The sequence below is a fragment of the Engraulis encrasicolus genome, chromosome 4 (assembly GCF_034702125.1).
Source record: "Engraulis encrasicolus isolate BLACKSEA-1 chromosome 4, IST_EnEncr_1.0, whole genome shotgun sequence".
Lineage (NCBI taxonomy): Eukaryota > Metazoa > Chordata > Actinopteri > Clupeiformes > Engraulidae > Engraulis > Engraulis encrasicolus.
This window is the reverse complement of record NC_085860.1, coordinates 9,604,165-9,627,529: the sequence shown is the minus strand read 5'-3', so window position 1 is coordinate 9,627,529 and position 23,365 is coordinate 9,604,165. Positions and strand designations below refer to the sequence as shown.

At 45.4% G+C, this 23,365-nt stretch overlaps 1 protein-coding gene across 1 annotated transcript in view; it reads left to right on the top strand.

Annotated features, from left to right (window-relative positions):
* si:dkey-234i14.6 (uncharacterized) overlaps nucleotides 1-23,365 on the top strand; it is a 38,720-nt gene that overhangs the window by 2,963 nt on the left and 12,392 nt on the right. Inside the window, exons 2-3 of the mRNA XM_063196643.1 lie at nucleotides 8,941-9,117; nucleotides 18,697-18,921. Coding sequence (XP_063052713.1) covers nucleotides 8,941-9,117; nucleotides 18,697-18,921 — 402 coding nt within the window. The remainder of the gene's footprint in view (nucleotides 1-8,940; nucleotides 9,118-18,696; nucleotides 18,922-23,365) is intronic.

The following is a 23,365-nucleotide window of genomic DNA, read 5'->3' as shown; positions in this document are numbered from 1 at the left end:
GGAACAGCTGCACGTAGGTGTACCCTGGCTGCACTGCCATGGGACGTCCTCCATGTAATCTGCCCTGATTGGCGCTCCTTTAGCTGCCTTGAATTGTGTGGGCAGTCCACATGTTTGCGAGGCAGTTCACTTGCTGCTTCAAGCAGACAGTAGCGTTTTTTAATCTTTAGAAGTCACGTCAGACATTTCTGTCCACGTTGGTTGCAGAGCATTCATGCATATCTCTGTAGGGGTGGGCGATATGGCTAAAAATGTCCTATCACGATTAAGATTCGAGACGATCTTGTACTCGGTTTAACAGTTCACGATTTAATATTGTCATATCGCTACCCCTATGTGGTTGCAAATGCAACTAATTCCATCTATCTTTAATTTTTCTTGTTTTGAGATTTCCACATCAGCTGTTTAATACATCACGTGATGCCATGCATACAGCCACTCCCTAAGGTGACTGTGGGTGGCTTTAGGCCTGAAGCTGATATCGTCAGACGGTGTCCAGCTATCTTGGGGTGTTTCGACCCTTAACCGTAACACCCTCAAGCTGGCGGGTCAGCAGTGGTGGCCAGGTCACTGCCCATCAGCTCCAGGCCTCCAGCCCCCCTCCTCCCTCTTAAACCACAACCAGCATGAGGCTCTCTCTGCTGCCTCCCCTATCCTGCGCACAGCTGTCTTCCTCTCCTTGCCAGATATGCCGAGTGTAGTGAGCACCGACCACGTTGACTGTGCCGGGAACCCCCTACACCCGACCTCCACTGGAAAGAGCCATGCTTGCCAGCCCTTCTCCTTGCATTCCATGATGAGATCCTGGTATTTTAGGCTTTTCCTCTCATGGGCTTCCTCACAGCCTTCCTCCCAAGGCACTGTCAGCTCGACCAGGATGATTTTCTTAGCCTGCTCTGACCAGATGACAATGTCAGGCCTCAAAGTGGTCTGGACGATGGGGGGGAAAGTGAGTTTTTTCCCCAGGTCTGCTGACATCTCCCAACTTTGTGCCCCCTGGAGGATGTTGGTCCTGGCTCTTCTAACTGAGGATGTTTTTTTTCTCCTGCCCTGACAAATTGCAGCGATGGTGCTTGTGGCTTGGTCGGTTGTGGTCTTTCTCCTGGCCTGCTCAAAAAATGTCACCATCACGCGGAGCACTTGGTCGTGACGCCACCTGTACCTCCCCTGAGCCAGAGCGATTTGGCACCAGCTGCTAGAATGTGGGCCAGTGTTCCCCTCTTGCCACATAACTTGCAGAGTGGGTCCTCTCTCAGGCCCCACCTAACAAGGTTTGCTGGTGATGGGAGTGTGTCGTACACAGACCTGAGGAGGAAGCTAACACGGAAGGTTTCTAGCCTCCAGAGCTCAGTCCAAGTGGACCCTCCTGTTTGGAAGGTCCCATCTGGTCCATGTTCCCTGGGTTGCCAGTTCTACAGCTTTCGCCTTCCGTGTCTCCTCCTCTTGGTGGCGAACTTCCGCTTGCACCATCTCTCGCCTCTGCTGCGCGTTTGCCTTGCTCCACTGGGTAAAGTGGGATATTCCCAGTTCTTGTTGGCCCGTGCAGACATTGCCAATAATGTCTTTCAGCTCGAGGGAGCTTTCAGCTTGCTTGACAGCAGTGTCTGCTGCCCACTTACGGCCTGTTCGCGTTGTAACCCCTGCATTGCTTACTTGCTCATCTCTTGAGTCTCTGAGCATCATTGCCACCCTGCACTTCGCCACCTTGAACTCCTCCACCACAGAGGAGAAAGGGAGTTGGAGTTGGCCTGATCGAATGTAGAGCCCCACGGCTGTGAAGCTGGGAGGGATACCCAGCCACCGCCTCAGGTGCTTGTTCACCTTCCTCTCCACTCCCTCCACTGCAGTCATTGGGATCTGATAGACTGTCAGCAACCACATCAGCCTCGGCAGGAGCCCATGTTGGTATATCCAAGACTTGAACTTGCCAGGTAGGCCTGACTTGTCAATTCTCCTTAGCCATTCGTCCGCCTGATTTGGCAGTGTCAGTGATGTTGTTCCTGTCACTGAGGGTGTCGTCGTACCACTTTCCCAGGCACTTAATGGGGTTCTCCCTGATCGTAGGGATCTGCTCACCTTGGACGTGCAGTTCGAAAGTCTCTGTCAGTTTCCCCCTCCTTATCACCATGCTCCGTGACTTTCTGGGCTTAAAAGCCATTCTTGCCCATGATGCCAAGGCCCCAAGAGTCTTCAGGATCCACCTTGCCTGCACATGTGTTGCGGTTGTTATGGTGAGGTCATCCATGAATCCTCTCAGTGGAGGTTGTCTGCTCCCTGCTGCCGTGACTGGTCCCTTGGCCTCTGCTGCTGCTGCTGTAATCAAGAGATTCATCCCCATGATGAACAGAATGGGGGATACTATGCATCCCGTCACGATGCCCTTCTCCAGCGACTGCCATATGGTGGTGAACTTGGCAGTCTGAAACCGCAGTTTAAATGACCCCAGGTAGCTGTTGATCATCTGCCTGATCTTGTCCGGGAGGTGGTACTGCTCCATGGCCTTGTTGATGAGGGAATGGGGCATGGACCCATATGCATTTGCGAGGTCCAGCCAGACAACTGTTAGGTTGCCCTTGCTCCCCCTGGCCTCCTGGATCAGATGGCTGAGGATGGTGGTGTGTTTCCAGGCACCCAGAGAATCCTGGAATCCCCCCCTTCTGGATCGAGGTGTTAACATAGCCATTTGCTGTCATGTAGGTTGTTATTCTTCTTGCCAAGACTGAGAAGAAAATCTTGGCTTCTACACTCAGCAGAGAGATTGTGCGGAATTGGCCGATCTCAGAAGAGTCCTTCTCTTTTGGCACAAAGCAGCCCTCTGACACTCTCCAGGTGGTCGGTATGTTACCCTTCGCCCAGATTGTCCGGAGGAGCTTCCAAAGTATACGAAGAAGAAGTGGGCACTTCTTGTATACTTTGTAAGGCAAACCACTTGGTCCAGGGGCTGATGCTGTCCTTGCCCTTTTCACCACCTCCTCCACTTCCTTCCAGGTTGGTTCCCGGGTCACCAAAGGTTCGGAAGGGGGTGGCACGCCAATGATCTTCGGGTGGCTGCCCAGGTGTTCATACCTCTGTGGGTCACAGTGTGTTAGCCTCAGAGCTTCTTCGACCTCCTCTTTAGAGCTGCTGAGCGTTCCTGATCTTGCTTCCCCTAATAAGGTTCTGGTGAACCTATTTCCACATCAGAATTGGGAACTGAAGAAATCTCTCACCCTAAATTGTAATGACCCAGTCTTACAGTTATCTGTTACTTAAGACTCTTAGTAATGTTACTAGCTGTGTTTTTATGAGGTTGTTCTTCCATGAGTCCTCCAGCAAAGACAGAACATCTCACTAGCAGGCCAATCGGCACAAAGAGGCTACATGATGGACTGGATGAATGAGAATCTTCACCCTTTCAGTTCTTCTTCTTTCCCCTCTTCATCCCCTCTGTACTTCAGAAACACAGGTCTAGTCCAGCCCCGTTACCTACCACTGAGGCCTTATAGTAATCTCTGGAAGGGGACTGACTGTACTGTATGTGAGAGGAAAAGTCTGAATAGCAAACAGTCAGTGATTTGGTCTCTCAGCTTAAGCTGTGCAGTGCTTTGTATTGCACGGATGCACACACACGCACACACACACACGCACACACACACACAGGTGCAGTGAGGTGTTAAGGAGGTGCTGACGCCTGAAGCTACGGGGCAGGGAGAAAGGGAGGGAGAAACGGAGGGAGAGAGGGAGGGAGGCCCATCTCTATATTGGATTTGATCCCCAGTGTGCTGCTCTGCTCTGTGTGCAATACAGTAGCTCAGAGGGTGGCGCTTGCGTGTGCGTGTGTGTGTGTGTGTGTGTGTGTGTGTGTGTGTGTGTGTGTGTGTGTGTGTGTGTGTGTGTGTGTGTGTGTGTGTGTGTGTGTGTGTGTGTGTGTGTGTGTGTGTGTGTGTTTGTGTAAGGGTGGACACGAGAGGAGCGTGCTGACGCATGTCCCCCTCTGGCAGCGGTAATAAAGTGATTTAATAGATCCAGTGTTCACACCAGGGGACTCATCCTGAAAAAAAAATCCTCCCCAGGTAACCCGATTGGCCCCGGGCTGCCCAGCGCAACACAGCCCAGCGCAGCCAAGAGGCCTCGGCTGCTCTTTCAACCTCCAGATGAGGTCCCTCTATCTCTCCGCCTTACCCTCTCTATCTATCTATCTATCTATCTATCTATCTATCTATCGATCAATTCATCTATCACCCTCCCTTTTTCTATCTCTTCCTCTCCCTATATCTCCCTATATCTCTCACTCATCCTGCCTCTCTCTTTTATCTTTCTCTTGCTCAAGATGATGTTTCATTGTACATCTCTCTCTCTCTCTATCCTTCAATCTAAAGATAATGGCTCTCTATCTCCCTCTCTCTTAATGTTTTTATCGCTCCACTTGCATCTCTTTTCTGTCTTTTTCTCAAAAGAATTATTCTATCTCCTTCTCCCCCCCTCAATCTGTGTCTCTTACCTCCCTCTATTTTTATCTTTTCTCATTCTCTCTTCTTTCTCTCTCCATCTTTCTATATCCCCATCTCTCTCTCTCTCTCTCTCTCTCTCTCTCTCTCTCTCTCTCTCAACCTCCCCTCTCAACCTTTTGCTCTTTCTTTCTCTGTTTTCCCCCTCATTTGCTTTCCCCCTTTAGCTCTTCCTCTCTTTCCCTTCCTCTTTCTTTCCCTGTCTTTGTCATTATTTCCCCTATAGTAATTTGCTGATGGTAAGAGTATGCCCTTTTCAATAACGCTATCCAATGCTCATGCAACCACCTCCTTCAACTCAGATAATGATGTTCCTTCAGATGTTCAGATCAGAGCCTTTCCTGCACTCAAAAACATAAACAACACACACACACACACGCGTGCACACACGCTAACGCACGCACACACACACACACACACACACACACACACACACACACACACACACACACACACACACACACACACACACACACACACACACACACACACACGCGCGCACTATCTATTTCCTGTTGTGTCTGTATCGCATCTGATTCTTGTCACCTTGTTTACTTTCTTGTTCTCATTCTCTCTCTCTCTCTCTCTCTCTCCCTCTCTCCCTCTCTCTCTCTCTCTCTCTCTCTCTCTCTCTCTCCCTCTCTCCCTCATTCTTTCCCTCCATTTCTCCCTCTCACTCCCTCCCTCTCTCTATCTGACTGCTTCAGTTAGTCTCCCTGTGTATTGTAGTCAGGCACCAGCTGACCTTTACAATGAAATACGATGCCTGACACGGGATCATTGCAGGTGGTCCACGCGATGCACTCTCTCTTGTTTAGTGCATGCATAATGTTATGGGGGATGTAGCCCAATGTCCAATCTGTTTACCTCTGAGGCACAGTGATGGCAGCAGTACTGGTGTTGGTTTAAAAGCAATATGATCTCCCCTCCTCAGTGGATTTAATCAGTTGTGATTTACGCACTGCCGTTTAACTATCATGCCTTTATATGGCAAATATTATCATTTGCGTGTGAACGGCCGATGTTGTATTAGTGACATATCCTGTGCTGCAGGATGCCTACCGTGTCTGTGTAAACTAAAGCAGATTAAACAAACCTTCCTATTTGGATAAGGTGTACACACACGCGCAAACACACATACACACACACACACACACACACACTACAGAGATACAGTGATAAAGAGAGAGAGAGAGAGAGAGAGAGAGAGAGAGAGAGAGAGAGAGAGAGAGAGAGAGAGAGAGAGAGAGAGAGAGAGAGAGAGAGACTCAGGACTCATTTAAAGGGCCAGTTCACTCTCTGATCTGCCACCCACAGTGACACACACTCTCCGTCTTGCTATCTCTCAGCCCATCTTTCCTCTCTCTTGCTGTATCTCTGTCTCTGTCGCATTCTCTCTCTATGCTCTCTCTATCACACACACACTTACGTACATGAGTGTGCGCACTGCGCACTGCACGCACACACACACACATACACACTCTGGCCTGTGTCAACCTCAATTTGCAAATACAGGTTTAACGGAGGCCTACATATTTGATTTTCAAATCCAGTGACTAAAATATAAAGACATCAATCTCGGTGCCTTGAAAGCAAAATCAGTTTGCTTAACAGCATTCATATCCCCTTGTCAACATGATTAGAACATAGTTTAGAAAGCATTGATAGCATCAGCAATGTAATGCCAGTTAAAATGTGTCAGTGAGATGAATGAGGTCAGTGTTATTCTGGTGTGTTTTGGTTTAGATTAGACCACAGGAGGATGTCCCAGTGCGCCAAATGTCCCCATCTGCCCAAAAATTGTCACAGGAACGAAGAGTAAGTGGTAAAATCTGAGTCAGACAGGTCTATCTGACAGGTCTATCTACCTGACTGATAGATTTCGCCTCCCATGTGTGGTGTGTGTGTGTGCCTGATGTGCCTCCAAAATTGTCCTTGGTGTGTGTGTGTGTGTGTGAGTGTGAGTGTGAGTGTGTGTGTGAGAGAGAGAGAGAGAGAGAGAGAGAGAGAGAGAGAGAGAGAGAGAGAGAGAGAGTGAAAGAGAGAGAGAGAGAGAGAGAGAGAGAGAGAGAGAGAGAGAGAGAGAGAGAGAGAAAGAGAGAGAGAGAGAGATTGAGGTGCCTCAAAAAACAGTGTTCTCTCAGGTGTATGTGTGTGTGTGTGTGTCCGTCCTTCAAAAAGCGGTGCTGTAGTGTGTGTCTCTGCAGATTTCTTCCACTCCCTACAAAGGCACTCTGAAGCTTAAGGGGATTTAGGTGGGGAAGTCACGCTCTGTTGGACATTCACTAGTGTGTGTGTTTGTGTGTGCGCTAGTTTGTGTGTGCGTGCGTGTGTGTGTGTGTGCGTGTGTGTGTGCGTGTGCGTGCGTGTGTGTGTGTCGGTTAAAAAGGCACATTATGGACATTACAGAAGGGTGTCACGCCTCAGCAATCACTCTCCCTGAGGGGATCAACTCTCTCTCTCGCTCAGACTACTTCAACTCTCCTGTCTTTGTCGCTCTCCTTGTATGCCCAGACCCAGGCACACAAACACGCACAAACCCACTCCCAGCATCCCCAGCCACTGAAGAGCATTCCATCAACATTCATCTCACCATGCCTCTTGCACTTTACCCTCTGCACCCTATACACGCCATCTACTACAGGACACACAACCTAAACCACCACTGATTGTACTCTCTGCTGCTATGTGTGTGTGTGTGTGTGTGTGTATTTATTTATTGTACATGTCTTGCATCAGTATGTTAGTTCTTCTACTGCACGTGTGTGTGTGTGTGTGTGTGTGTGTGTGTGTGTGTGTGTGTGTGTGTGTGTGTGTGTGTGTGTGTGTGTGTGTGTGTGTGTGTGTGTGTGTGTGTGTGTGTGTCTGTGTCTGTGTCTGTGTGTGTGTGTGTGTGTCTGTGTAGTTGTGTTTGTGTTGTGAGTGAATGTGTCAGAGAAAGTATGTAAATTCATGTATGTTCGTTTTTTTACTGCACATTGTATGCATGCGTGCGTGTGTGTGTGTTTTGTTAATGTCTTATATGCATGTTTAGTTTAACTGCACACTGGAGGTCAAACGCAATTTCAAACTTCTGTGTTAACCCTGTTACAAAGATTTTTGAAAATGAAGTACACTTCACTTGACTTGATCTAGACAGACAGACACACACACACGCGCGCACGCATGTACGCACGCACGCGCGCACACACACACACACACACACACACACATACACACACTGTCAAAACAAACAGTAGCTTACATATCGACACAAATAATCACTCACAGACAGAAACAGGGTCTGCTCCAAACAGCGGTGAACAAACTGATGTTGAGAAAGTGCATACTTTGGCAAGCATTTCGTTTATATCTGCCTTCACTAGTTCACAAGACAGGTTATTTCGCTGAGCTTCTATTTGCACAGAGTTTATGTTCGCAAAAATTGTACTGACTAAGACTGTCTGTAATGTCATAGCAATGTTGTTATGATGTAGTTGAGTGTTTTCAGCTAATAGTGAACAGGCCGGCGGGCCCATCTGTGCAAAGAGGCTACGGCAGTGGTTCCCAACCTTTTTCTTGTAAACTTTGGTAACCTGTGCACCACACATGTGCTCCACGAAAGGTGTTACACATAAAAAATGCTCTGCTCCTCATTATGAATGAATTATTTGTATCTATTTAAATATATGTGTAGTGTGGACCTTGGGTTTTGTTGTTTTGTCACTCATATGAATTAAAGGCTTTGTCATTGATGCAACATATTAACTATATAAATGATTTAATCTCTTGACATCAAGAGGATTCCGCAACCTCCAGTGGATGCTTGGTGAGCCCCTTAGGGGTCTTCACCCCCAGGTCGGGAACTACTGGTTTAACCCCTTAGCGCACAGAGCCTATGTAATTATAATGTCTATGTCTTAATCTGTTACTTAAGGCTCTCAGTAATGTCATAGCAATGTCGTTATAATGTAGTTGAGTATTTTCATTAAATAGTGAATAGGCCGGCCGGCGACCCCATCCGCAGTAAGAGGCTACGAAATTGTCTGTAACTCTGGATGGAACAATTATGTGGCAGCCAGGACAGTTGACTTTACAGTCTGAACCCAAGATGTCCGTCTCTGGCTCCAAAACGGTATCCAAATCTGTACCAGTACTGGGGCGGTGGTGGATCAGGTGGTAGAGGTGCCTGTACGGCAACCAGAAGGTTGCAGGTTCAAGCCCCACTCTGCTTGACCCCATCAGTGTGTCCTTGCACAAGATACTTCACACCAAATTGCTCCTGCGTTCCAGCCACGGTCACTGGTGTGTGCATGTGAGTCTGAATGGGTAAATGTGAGTCATACAATGTGAAGTGCTTTTAGTGCTCGAAGGAGTGGAAAGGCACCATTGTAAATGCAGTCCATTTACAATTCACCATTTACAGCACTCTGTGTGTCTCTCTCTCTGCCCTGTCCTCTCTCCCATCATGCAGTTCTCGGAGGAGTACCTACGGCGTATCCCGTGTGGCCAGTGGCCTCGGGTGATCGTGGTGGCAGACGGCTCGTGCGGGGATTCCTGCTCCGTGCTGGGCATCAGCTCCGACTACATCGTGGAGTCCTGCCACGCCTATGGGGCCAACGCCACCATAGAGCGGCTGGACCAGCGGCAGGTCAGTGTTCACCGCACACTACCACCAGTCACAACAGACGGTAGGGGGAGGGGGGCAAAAGGGGGGACTCCTCTCATTGAGAACAGTAGCGCTCTGATGCAGATTGAACCACCAGCAGAGCCACAGCAGACAAACGCCATTGAGAACAGTAGCCCTTGGTGCAGATGGTATCATCAGCAGAGTCACAGCAGACGGTAAAACTTTGCTTTACGCCGTCGTCATACGTATGACAGTGTCATAACAGATGACCTTTTGTGTTCAACAAAACAAACAACATGATCTCCAAAAAATTTGTGCTCCTGGACACGGATGTTAAGGACACAAAATCTGTGTCCAGGAGCACGGAGTTTGCCAAAATTCCGTGCTCCTGGACACTGAATTATTTTTCGTGATTGACACACAGAAGTGCTCTCTCTATACTCCCCTAGCTCTATGTTTCCACAGTCTTGTGTTTTCTCAGGATTTTTCCAATTTCAAATATTTTTTCTCAATTTTTTTTTTTCTTACTGACAGGTTAGGGTTAGGGATTGTTTTGGTCTGGGCACAGCTAGTTTTCTTTCATTCATTATATGAATTTGATAGCCTAGCAACCAACTGGAAAAGGTATTTCTCAAAAATATGTCTTTAATGACAGGTGAAGGTTAGGGAATGTTTTGGTAAGGGCACAACTTAAATTGCTATAGCATTATTTTGTTTAGGATTAGCATTTGGTATGTATTTTCTAATGATAGAGTTAACACAGTGCTGTGGTAATAGCCTATAGAAAGCACTTCCGTGTGCCCATCACGAAAAACATTTTTGGCAAAATCCGTGCACAGATTTCGTGTCCTTCACATCCGTGTCCAGGAGCACAGAATTTTTGGAGATCAGGCTGAAACAAAAGAAAAACAAGACACACACACAAGGCAGAGAGGCAATCAGAAGAGATGATCTGCTCTAGATCCCTCATGCCATTCTTCATAGTTGCCATGTTTACATTTTCTCATATTTGCGCTAGCCGTATACTTCAAATTGCTCTTTTGAAATTCATGTTTCCACGGATAAGCATTGCAGATACAACTCTGTCAGGGTAAACCACATACACTCACAATGGCCTTGTATTTTTCAACCTCTTTCCTACTGTTTATAGTTCACTTGCTAACATCTTGACAAACCAATCAACATGAGTCAATTAAAATGTGTCTCTCAAATCCACTCTATGTGGCATAGTGAAGGACTACAATAACAATTTAATTTCAATCCAAGGATTCATGAAACAAACTTCAACATATTTTTAACTAATCAACTACCTTAAATCATAAAACATATTATGTGTCATTGCTTTCATTCTTGTCTTGCTGTGGCAGCAGTGGTCTTCAAATAGGGGGCCGGGGACCCCTGGGGGGCCGCAAAGGGGTGCTAGGGGGGCCGCAGCAGGTTGGCAGGAAAAGTATAGCACAATTTTTTATTAAACTAGACTGCATTCTTGTAGAAAATGCTAAAAGTGTGCTTGCCTTTTGGGCCAAAGCATACATGCTTTTTTGTTTGTTTATAAAACGGTGTTGTGGGGAGGGGCAAGACATTGGCCGTCAACCATGTGAGCTATTTTTTTGACCGACAGTGGTTACCAACAATCAGAGGTTGAGTTGTGTGCAGCCAGGGTTGCGCAGCCAGGGGAAAACAGAAATTGAGAACCCATGTATAGCAGTAGTACAAATAACATAATCTAACTTAGCTAATGAACACTGAAGAGTAACTGTCAGAACCCTTAATTGGCAACACCTGTTCTGGTTGACTCACTAGGCCCAGCAGCTAACTAATTAGTCCTCACAGTAAGCAGTGATTGCCATTGAGCATTCTTCAGCAAATGCAATAAATTGACAGTTACTCCTCAGTGTTCCATGCCTCCCTTAATTAGCCACACCTGTTCTGGTCTGGATTGGCTACTGACAGTTAATGTTGTGCAGTAAAAAGTACACCAAAATAAACCAAAATAATCTTAACAATATTCCCATTAGTTAAAAACTGCATTATAATAATCTATTGCATTTCTGAACATTACTTCTATTGTTTTCAAGTTATTATTTTATATATTCCAGTGGGGCACTGACTAACAGACCTAGACTATGATTGTGAAAGGGGATGCAAAGAAAAATAGTGTGGCATGACCCATGTAAGGTGGGCCTTGGCTGCAATATACCGGTATGTGGAGGGCCTTGCCATGGTAAAGTTTGGGAACCCGTGGCTTAAAGTGCTATATCACTGTAGGGTAAAGGTTGTGCCTGTCTCCAGACGGCTCCCAACACATTCCCCAAAGCCCTCTGCACGTTTGAAGCACTGTAGGGCTCTGATCCATTAGTTGTCTTAAAACAGTCATGCATGTGTCATAAACATTATATCAATGTCATTAACAGTTTATGACTATCATTAAGTGACATTCGGTTATGGTAAAGACAGCCCAAACAATGTCAACTTTTCATGACCTTAAAACGGATCTGACATTGGCGTCACATTTATGTCTTGTTCATGACTGTGTCATGACACTGTTTTGACACTGTTATGGCACTGTTATGTCATATGTATGACCCTGGCGTCAAGTAAAGTGTAAACCAGCAGAAAAACCCATGTGCATAGAGCAGATAGTGCAGAATCAGAATGGTGTACTTACAGTATGAAAGGGTTAAAGGGCGCTTGGCAAATTGGACCCCTTGTGATTTTCTAAAGCAATACTTTTGTGAAAACAGATGTTTGCACGCTGTCAATGCATAGGCTACATGTAAACTTGATCATGTCAAAGTGTGTGTGAGCAGAGGTTGTTAAAACTAAGGGCTGGTGTGTATTTGTAAGGCAAACTGGCTTGTTGCAATGATGTATACTAGGGACTGCTTACAAGGTTTTGCAAGGGAAGCTTGCTGCCCACATGCAACGAGCCAAGGTAGTCTTTGTTTGCCTAATGAGTCATGGATAAATCATATACAGGACGGAAAGACGGAAAGAAAGAAATACAGCAGTGCATTTTATCCCACCTTCATCACTCTTATTCCAGAACGGAATCAGTATTATTTTCTGAATTCAAAATCACTTATATCTGTTACAGCTTGCTAATGAGTAATCTTAGTGAACGTACTTGTGTAAAATGATTTGTCTGGCCCGTGGAGATGATTCATTAACTCTACGATATTGCCTAGTGCCACTTTAAGTGTCCTGCCACGTGCTCCTTCTGCCAGTGCTGTGTGCTGCCACAGTTTATTTCACTAATTATCTCCTTTTCAGTTGTGTTGATTAGGATGTGAATCATTGGTTCACACTCTTGGCTAATAGTTAACTACTGTAAAAAAAGGATAAAAATAGATAAACAAAAAAACTGACAATGCCAGTGCTTGTCCAGAATCAGCCCTGGTGAAGACCTAGTATCTGGGAAGAAACAGGTTGAAGGTGAAGATTGTGCACATCCCAGGAAAAGGTGCAGAACAAAGGCTGACCATAATTTTCAGAGTGAGAAGAGAGTGTCTTCTTGTTGTTGTTTTTATTTCCTGTCTCTGCAGCAAACAGCAAACAGGCTTTTTTGATTCAGTATTTATTAGCAGGTATCTAAAAGAAAAGGCTTCTTTGGAATTCCAATGTTCTTGGTGATGTACTGTTGGCATATATGGAAAAAAAGATGCCTTAACCAAAGCCATATTTAAAACCCAAGGATGCAAAAGGTATACAACATTGTCTCTATTCTCTTCTGTTCTCTATTCTACAGTTGCTCCCTCGTTTAGCAGCCAGAGTGACAGGTGAATCAGAGCGAGATGGCTATCTTGTGTCCCCGCCCGATGGCCTTTGTAGATCCACAGGTGCACTGGTGTACTGTGTCCAGGCACAGCAGGCTCTATCGCTTTCACATTCATGCAATGCAGCCCGCTCTTTGGGTGTGGGCATCATCTGTTTCTTCCTATGACCCTCCTCTGCTTCCCCTCTCTTCACCCCCACTGCCTGCCTGCCTGCCTGCTGTTTGGGTTGAATATGGATGTGGTGGTGGTGGTGTGTGTGTGTGTGTGTGTGTGTGTGTGTGTGTGTGTGTGTGTGTGTGTGTGTGTGTGTGTGTGTGTGTGTGTGTGTGTGTGTGTGTGTGTGTGTGTGTGTGTGTGTGTGTGTGTGTGTGTGTGTGTGTGTGCCCCTTGGTGCAAATACATTGTGTTGTTGGACGTTGTGATGGTGTGTGATGGTGTGTGTGTGTGTGTGTGTGTTTGTGTGTGTGTGTGTGTGTGTGTGTGTGTGTGTGTGTGTGTGTGTGTGTGTGTGTGAGTGTGTGTGTGTGTGTGTGTGTGTGTGTGTGTGCATGTCTGTGTGCATGTCTGTGTGCATGTCTGTGTGTGTGTTTATGTATGTATGTGTGTTTGTGAGAGAGAGAGAGAGAGAGAGAGAGAGAGAGAGAGAGAGAGAGAGAGAGAGAGAGAGAGAGAGAGAGAGAGAGAGAGAGAGAGAGAGAGAGAGAGAGAATGTGTGTCTCCACCTTTTCAGGCTCTCGTCCCTGGCTGTGGCAAGTCGCTGACACCAGCATGAATAGGGGCTCTGAAATGAATGAGTAATGAATGATTATGGAGCACCTCGGCGAGCGGGCCAAACAAAAGGCCCGGTGACGCAGCCCGCAGTGCCACATAACACACACCAAACAACCAAACAATTAGGGCACGCTTCCTGCATCATTTTATGCTCATCTACTCAAGCATTCGATTTGCACATCTAACGCCGCCATGCTAAGTCGCATCTCTCTCTCTCTCTCTGTCTCTCTCTCTCTCTCTCTCTCTCTCTCTCTCTCTCTCTGTCTCTCTCTCTCTCTCTCTCTCTCTCTCTCTCTCTGTGTCTCTCTCTCTCTCTCTCTCTCTCTCTCTCTCTCTGTCTCTCTCTCTCTCTCCCTCTCTTTCTTTCTCTCTCTCTCTTTCTCTCTCTCTCTCTCTGTCCCTCTCACTCAAACTGTCCCTCTCTCTTTCTCTCTCTCTCTCTCTCTCTCTCTCTCTCTCTCTCTCTCTCTCTCTCTCTCTCTCTCTCTCTCTCTCTCTCTCTCTCTCTCTATCTCTCTCTCTCTCTCTCTGTCCCTCTCACTCAAACTCTCTCTCTCTCCCTCTTTCTTTCTCCGTCTCTCTCTCTCCCCTCAGCCTATTTGTCTTAATAAACCAAAAAACCTTCCACGGAAATAGGTTCCCTTGACTATTTTCAATCTTGTTTCAGGTTGTACCTGCTCTGTCTGTCTGTCTGTCTGTCTGTTGCTTTCTGTCAGGATGTGTCTCTGGCTAATCAGCTGATGTGGGCTCAGGGTCCGCAGGGAAGCAGGACCATACTGTGCTGTGTTGTGTTGTACTGTACTGTGCTGTGTTGTATTGTACTGTGCTGTGTTGTGTTGTACTGTGCTGTGTTGTGTTGTACTGTACTGTGCTGTGCTGTGTTGTGTTGTACTGTACTGTGATGTGTTGTACTGTACTGTACTGTGCTGTGTTGTACTGTGCTGTGTTGTGTTGTACTGTACTGTGCTGTGTTGTGTTGTAATGTGCTGTGTTGTGTTGTACTGTACTGTGCTGTGTTGTATTGTACTGTGCTGTGTTGTGTTGTACTGTACTGTGCTGTGTTGTGTTGTAATGTGCTGTGCTGTTTTGTACTGTACTGTACTGTACTGTACTGTGCTGTGTTGTGTTGTACTGTACTGTGCTGTGTTGTATTGTACTGTGCTGTGTTGTGTTGTACTGTACTGTGCTGTGCTGTGTTGTGTTGTACTGTACTGTGATGTGTTGTACTGTACTGTACTGTGCTGTGTTGTTTTATTTTGTCTGTGCAGCATGTGGACTCACTGGTTTCACTGGTGGATTCACTGGTGACTTTGCTATTTCACTCAGTAGATCGTGGCATGAGAAGCTGTACACTGTGTGAGAAAATATAGGCCTACTGTTTGGCCTACTACTTGCCGTGTCCTTCCATTTGTTTGGAAAGACATTTTGTTTCATAACAGTCTGAGTTTAACATGGCCTCTTTGCCAACAATCCTTATGAATGAGGAATGTACTCTATGTAACCATAACATAGATCTGCTGCATCAATGTAGTTGTTTGGTTGCTGTTGTTTTCATGCTGAACTCTCAAGCTGCCACTGTAGACATCAGAAGCGGTTGCAGATGATGTCAGATCCGGAAGGTGTCAGACACCAGCTTGTTATCTTAGACGCAGTCAACTGGGAAAAGACCCGTCAAAAGTAAAGCCGTTGCGGCAACAGAGTGTGATATTTGCACAGTCACCCATCAAAGCCCTTACAGCACACGGCCTAACCGCTACAGAGCGGGTTAGATAAGCAAGTGGCGGGATGTTCCGAGTGACTGTTAATCCCTCACCATAGTGAACTCAAACAGTAGCAGGATGAGATAGTAGCAGAAGATAGAGCCACCTCACATGTTCCCTTAACTCTTTACCCAATGGAATACCTTATATAGAACCAACCTCGTAGAACATTCTAAGGCTATAATTGAATAAAACAAGTGAAGCACATACACACATATGCACGGACGTGCTCATGATAACAACTAAATGTTACACTCTACCAATATGCCTGAAACATAGACACAATTATAAATTTGTATTGGTCCCTATCAGTATTTGTTGGTATTGAGAGAGAGACAGAGACAAAGACAGAGACAGAGACAGAGACAGAGACAGAGACAGAGAGAGATATATAAAGAGACTCAGAGTGAAGAAAGGCTGAAATCCGAGCTTCTCATTTCATAAGACCGGGAAGAGGAGCTCAGCTAACATTTAATTTCCTGATTTGGCCTCGCTTGGTAAGATTGCGCTGAAGTTTGCTGAAGGTATCGAATTGTTTTTTTTCCCTGGATGGGATGCTCCTGTTGCCAAGTGCAGGATATCTGCTCCATCCAATCTAATTTCACCCTCATTTAATTTGCTGCTAAATCTGATCAGTTTGGATGTGGAGGAAGTAAAAGCTTCCCTGACAGTTTGGCTTATTGAGCTCTAAGGGGAGATTGGGCAGATTTTGGGGAGCTCCAAGGATGATAAACGAGAGTCAAGTCCAAGGGGAAACACAGTGGAATAAAACATACAACAAGGAAAAAATAATTTGAATGTTCAATGTGGCTAAAAGCCCAGATAAATCTTTCTATCATGAAAGCACAACATGTGTCCGGTATGAAAGCTAAAAAGTATTTTTTTTAGTCAGCAATTTTCATGGTATTTAGGTCATCTTAAACTGTTGTTGAAGACCACAATAAAACCTATTATATGACAGCACAAGGCTTTCAGTGCCTTATATAACATTACACTGTCAAACTGCACCAGCTGCTCAGCATATACAGATGGCTATTCCCATGCCATGTAAATAAAACAACAGGCATGTTGTTCATGAATATATGACATGTACATTCAGCTTACTCTTTTGTGCCAATGTGAAATCTGTTCTTGTAGTCTGGTAAACAGCGGCACACATCACAATAACACACAACTCAAATAGGGCACAAAGGAGAAATATGCAAAAGGGCTATCACAATAAATAAGTGGTCTGTTTCATCAGTTCAAGTCTTACGAAAATAATGTCCAGGACAATTTGTTTGCAAACGGCTAGATTAACCCAGTTTAGACTGTATGGCTGCAAACTGAAGTACTGTCCTCTTCGTACATTGCTTTGAATAAAAAGGTCTGCTGAAGGTAATGTAATGTAATTTAGTCAGTCTTGCAGATCACCCAATAATGGTTTCCTTGCCGGGAATTTCCAACCCGGATTAGAGCCCTTGCCGACCACTGTTATGCATGTAGGTTAAAGCTGATAAACCCGGCTAAGACCATTTCCCATTTTAAAGTTGGATTATGTACACATCTACAGATGTATGCATCTAAATCCACCATTCGGAATTACCATAGACACCTTTGGCTGCAAAACTCTGATCATCAGACCAACATTCATGAGAAAGATAAGATTTGTGTGACTAGCCAATATAAATAAAATTGGAAATAAAACGCTTAAATTACACACCTTTAAGGCGGCCCTCTCACTTTGAATGTGCTCAGCTACAGAGACAAGTGATCACAATGCACAGGGCTTGCCAGCAAGGCTGACAACAACCCATTGGAGAGGTACCGTAGACGATGCCAAGGCATATATGCTGATCCAACCAAAAACAAACAAAAGTCTGTGTCATAGAGGCATGTCAAAGCAGGAAGAAAAGCTTTTCTTTTCCTGCAGTTATTTTGGATCTATGCCACTTTATTGTGCTTCCTCTCTTACTCTGACTTACTGTAAAACCTCTCATTTAATACATTACAGTTTAGTGTTCCCTTATAACCTTTATATGGTCCATTGGCTGTGTGCATTGGGTGCTGTTTGTGCACTCAGGGCTTCAGCGTAGAGGTGAGGGTATTTTATAAGTTATAGTAATGGATGCTGTGTAAGACAATGGGGGGAATTATTAAAGGCATTGAGGGTGTGAGTAGGTGCAGAGAGAGAGAGAGAGAGAGAGAGAGAGAGAGAGAGAGAGAGAGAGAGAGAGAGAGAGAGAGAGAGAGAGAGAGAGAGAGAGAGAGAGAGAGAGAGAGAGAGAGAGAGAGAGAGAGAGAGATAATGAGCCTGCAGTGCTTACCTCAGTGATCACGAGAGCCGAGGGGGCCATCCATGTTTACTCTACTGTGTGCCAAGTGTAATTTTAATTAATTTCCAAAGTCGAGGGCTCATTTTCAGCAGCAATGCTCCTCTGTGCATAATCATGTCCTTGAACAACCTCTGAGGAATTGTTTTTCCCCCTCCTCTCACCTTGTTTCTTTGCTGACACAGCCCAATTAAAAAGAAGCCACTCGAACAGCTTTGGTACTTAGAGTGTACTCCTGCATTCATCTATTATTCTTATATTCTTGCATTTTTACATCAACCTAAGATGTTATGTGTTAACTTTCATTTGTTGGTTTGATAACAACCTAACAGAAAGATATCTGGATGCATTTTTATGGTGGGTCAGACTCTGGCTAATTTTGAATTAATTACTTAATTAGATAAATTACATGGGCCAAGTAATTCCTAATTACAACTATGATCAGTGGTGAACTAGCTTGAGCGGGGCATACACTGTGCAATATTTTCAGCCGCGGGTATTCTTCTCCTGCTCGCACTGCACGCATGAATCGCAGGGTTGAAAAGTTCACATCTCATGCACCTGAGGTGGAGGCGAGGATGCGCTCAAGAATGAATTGCACTGCCCTGGCAATTTGTTCCTTTTTGCACATGGTTAGTTGGAAATGTAGTGCCAAATCGGGGCGTAGCGCTGCTTCAACTGTGCGATTCACTGAGGAGGGGCGATTTTCCTGCAACCATACGACTGTTGATCTTAAGTTGGTTGTGAAGTAAAATTGCTTGTTCTTACACTACATAATGTGAGACTCAGTGGCCTCCAATTGAGTAAAAAATAGGCCCGATTCCCAAAAAGTCATGAAATTGTGGCAAAATCGGGCCTAAAATCGTCAGTGTATTCCTGGCTTTACCTTTGCATGGTTGTCATTCTTACAGTGTTCTTACTGCTACTCTCTGTAACAGTACGTTGTTATCCTCCTTGACCCACCCCCTCCCCTGTCCCTAGGTGCCCACCCCAGAGATCAAGGCCCACAGCCTGTACTTCGACCTGTCTGCGTACGGGGTGGACGTCCTGAAGGAGCGCAGGGGGTCCAACCACGCCACAACCGCGGCCAAGCCGGGCTTCCACCTGAAGATCTACGGCACCTTCCGGAACCGCTACATGGCCCTGGCCTGCACCGCCAATGACAGCAAGATGGTGCGCTTCCTCCGCCACACCACCAACTCCTCGGTACGTGGGAACCAACAGCTGTGTCTTTGCTTGAAGGATATGTCTGGTAGGGCCTATTCAGCACATTAAAAAGCCCCCTTCTCTGAGTTGTCAATGTAGTGCAATGGAGTGAGTAACCACAGAAATGTTGATGTTTGCTGCTTTCTCCGCTATTTGGGATTTTGTCTCATTCTGCTTTAGAATGGCTGGCTATAGGTATGCTCAGTTCTGTCCTTAAAGTCACCCTTACATTACTGTTATTGTTTTAAAAAATGTGAACAAGTGGTTATATCAGTGGTCTTTACTGGTATTCCATTACAAATTGTGTAGTTAAATACTGTATGTCTTCTGTTGTATTTTATTTGCCATTTGGTAAATGGAAGAAAAAACAATGGTGCTAAAAGAAAATGATAAAGTGCTAAATCCAGACTTATCCTAATACTAAAAACTAATACTTACTGTCAAGCGAGGCTACATGAAACAGAAAGCTGAACGACCCATTCATAAAGGAACACATTCATGAAGCGGATAACTACTAACTGCTTGGCACAGGGGAACACTTTGTTTCAACACTTATTTCCAAGCTCTTGGATCCACAAGAGCCCATTCATATAGGGGTTATAGTAACTGCTTTCGTTAAGGGGGGGAAGATAAAACAGTAAGAGAAGCGAAGATGTGAAACAAGAAAAAAGAACAGCTATTTTAGCTGACTTTAATTTAGTCCCAGTGTGTGATACATTTTTAGCAATCCTCCAGTCTCGAAGGGCATGGGAAAATTAAAATGAAACCCTGCTGGGATTATGAAGATATGAACCAATATACCAGATGCCAGATGGACCTCAATTAATGAAAAAAACACTGTCCACCATGTTTCTTTTTGTCTGAATATCATGCATTATGATTCATGAAGTCAAAATAAGTGCATATTATTACCCAACATATAGGTCTACTCTAAAAATGGACATGAGCCTTAAATAGAACCTGTTTCTTCTGACTGAATAGAATCTCATGTCTGTATACAGTCCCATAAACAGTATATTACCTAAACAACACACATACAACTTCTAATACATGCACCCCTCTCAAGCCGTGTAACAAAGAGTGCAATTGAAGTCTCACGGATAAAGCTTGTAATTCAGGCATTCCATCCAATATGTAGATGTTACAAAGATCAACTCCAATAATTAGAAATTACAGATAGTATGGTCTGTCGTCTCACAGGTGAAATATCTAGTACAGGCGTACCAATTGAGGTGTATGTATATGTATAGCAACGATAAGGCCAAGAATATAGTTTTTACAGACCATAAAGTAGAGTTGTACCTGCTCAGACAGAGTGAATTAAGTCTCTTTGACAACTCAATTCTTTTAAGGTTATAGCCTGGCCGCTTCTCCATTTCACAGCGGTGGGATGAATTGGGAGGCGCGGTTGCACTGCTCACCCCTGCCTGCCGGGGTTATTCCACCCCGCTGTCTCCTGTTCTCCTTCCTCCTGCTCTCCTGCTCCCCTTTGATGTTGGGCACGCACGGTCATGCATTTACATGGGAACGCTTGAGAGAGGGGTGGCGGGTGTGTTGGGGGTGGATGGATGGGAGCATTTTGAAAAACCCACAAGCTGGTGCTTCCCTGTTTCTACAGATGTGTGTGTGTGTGTGTGTGTGTGTGTGTGTGTGTGTGTGTGTGTGTGTGTGTGTGTGTGTGTGTGTGTGTGTGTGTGTGTGTGAGTATGTGTGTGTTGTGTGTGTGAGTGTGTGTGTGAGAGAGAGAGAGAGAGAGAGAGAGAGAGAGAGAGAGAGAGAGAGATGGGTGAGGATGAGAGCAAGATAGAAGGAAAGAAAGATAGAAAGACAGAGAGGGAGAGAGACAATGAGTGAGAGAGAGAGAGAAAGCTCCTTTCCCCATCTCTGCCATCACCGTGCTTTGAAAAGAGGCAAGTTAATGATGGAAATCAGAGATCTATCAAATGAAGGCAGAGAAGACAGAAAAGAAAACACTTTCTGGCAACTGGAATGCGTGGATGAATATTTTCATTAAATGGAAAGGAGAAGAAAGCAAGCAGATTATATTTGGAATTAAAAGGGAAATGTGAACTTGAGACTTTTTCTGCCAGTATCTGACATGTCAGGCATTTGCCCTTCTATGGGTCTTTGGTGGACATGGGAAAAGGGGTAGGATGAGGCGATGACCTCATAAAGAGAAGGGCTGAAACAGGAAAGAAGGAGAAAAAGAGAAAGAGAGTGAGGATAGACTAAGAATAAAGGAATAGAGGAAATGACAGAGTAGTGTATAGATGGTGAAGTAAGCTTCAGAGGGTGGTGGTGGGGGGGTCCAGTGGTTACATCATTGCATGTTACAGCAACCATGTCACCATGTCAATAAGAAAACATCCGTTCAGGAAATGAAAGAAGAAATATCTCTCCTTCACCCCTCACACCATATTCCACCCCCTCTGAGAGAGAGAGAGAGAGAGAGAGAGAGAGAGAGAGAGAGAGAAAGAGAGAAAGAAAGAGAGAGAGAGAGAGAGAGAGAGAGAGAGAGAGAGAGAGAGAGAGAGAACGAGAGAAAGAAAGAAAGAAAGAAAGAAAGAAAGAAAGAAAGAAAGAGAGAGGGGGGTGTAGGGAGAGTGAGATAGATCGAGAATAAGAAAAATAGACAGTGGGAGAGGCAAAGGGCGAGACAGAGGTCGAGAGAGAGTGAGAGATCAAGAGAGAGAGAGAGAGAAAGAGTGATAAAGAGAAGGAGCAACAGAGCGGGAGAGGGAGAGTGTGTAGTGGCTAAATGGAGTTAGTGGCCCTAATGAGCCCATGGCATGAGAGGACGACATCAGCGCGTCACTCCCCTGCGCCAGGCTGCCGTTACCTGGTTACAGCCTGCGTGTGTGTGTGTGGGTGGTGGTGGTGGTGGAGGTCTGGAGGAGCAGGTGACGGGAGACTAGAGAGATGCTCTCTCCCTCCCCACGACAGCAGCTTGAGGAGCAGGGTGAGGGTGAGCGGTGCGTTGGGTGAGATGGAGGGGTCATGGCTTGTGGGGGGGTTTGGGGGCTCTGATTGGGGGGCATCCAGGAGAGAGCGGTGGTGATGAAAGCATGAGTCATGCGCTACAGTGAACAGCTTCCATCAGAAGATATATAACTAGCGCCATCTCTGTCTTTCTCTCTCTCTCTCTCTCTCTCTCTCTCTCTCTCTCTCTCTCTCTCTCTCTCTCTCTCTCTCTCTCTCTCTCTCTCTCTCTGGTGTGAGGGAGCCACTTGTACAGCTGGTGAGTGAGGCACATTATGTCCAGGGACTTTCATTTCTTGGCTGAAAGGGTGGCACGTGCACACACACACACACACACACACACACACACACACACACACACACACACACACACACAGGCACGAACGCACACACGCACGCACGCACGCACGCACGCACGCACGGACACACACACAGGTACACACACACACACATACACACTAGATCAATATTTTGTTCCTAAAAAATAAAAGGACTCACTGCTCTAAACAATGTCCTTGTGTTACTTATAGCTGAATCACGTTGTGTCGAGTATTGGGAAGCTGTTGAAACCAAAAACCAAAGAAGATGCAGTGACATTAAAAAGGGGAAAAACACACAGACACATCGTGCCCTGGTACGAAGAAAATAGGTTCACGCAAGCTGGTGAGGATCTTAGATGTTATGAAAGGCTACAAAATCCATTTCTGTCACACACATCGTTGGCTGCAGCAGTGACTACAAGAAATTAACCATGACGGCAACACATAGAGTAGCTGACCTCCAACAATTCAATGGGTTATTCAGAATAATGGCCTTGAAAACCACCCCCTCAAAATACACTTCGTTTTGTCCAGACAGTCTGGCGGTGATGTATTGAGAATTGTTCTTTCCTCAACCAAGGAGATATACCTCAACCGAGAGTCTTTATTAGGGCTGTAACGATATTGTATCGAACCAAGAAATCGCGATACTCAGAGTCACAATACTGATTCGATTCAATAGCGCTTCCAAGCTTCAAATGAGATACATTTCAGAAATTGCGGGGTGTATCGAACCGCAGGTCAAAAATCGTGATATGAACCGAATCGTGAGCTGAGTGTATCATTACAGTCCTAATTTGTATTCATTTATTTGTTGGTTTGCAAACTAAAATGTTGAGAGTATGTTGGTATGCATAACGACTCAAGCTGATCACACTCTCTTTTCATGGGGTAAGCTCACCTGCCTTTTTGGAGGTCTGCAGACAATGACAGCTTTTCTAGCATCCCGTGTAGACTGTTGAATTTTACAATGATTGTATCTGTTTTTTACCTATTCAACATCTGGTCATGACGCACTCTGCAATTGGCATCTCTTATCTTTTCTCTTGTCTCTTGTCTCTCGTCTCTCTTAGCATCTCTGCCTACGCCGCGCTACAGTTCAAATGTACTTGTAGAATACAGCCCGCATGATTACTCATAAAATC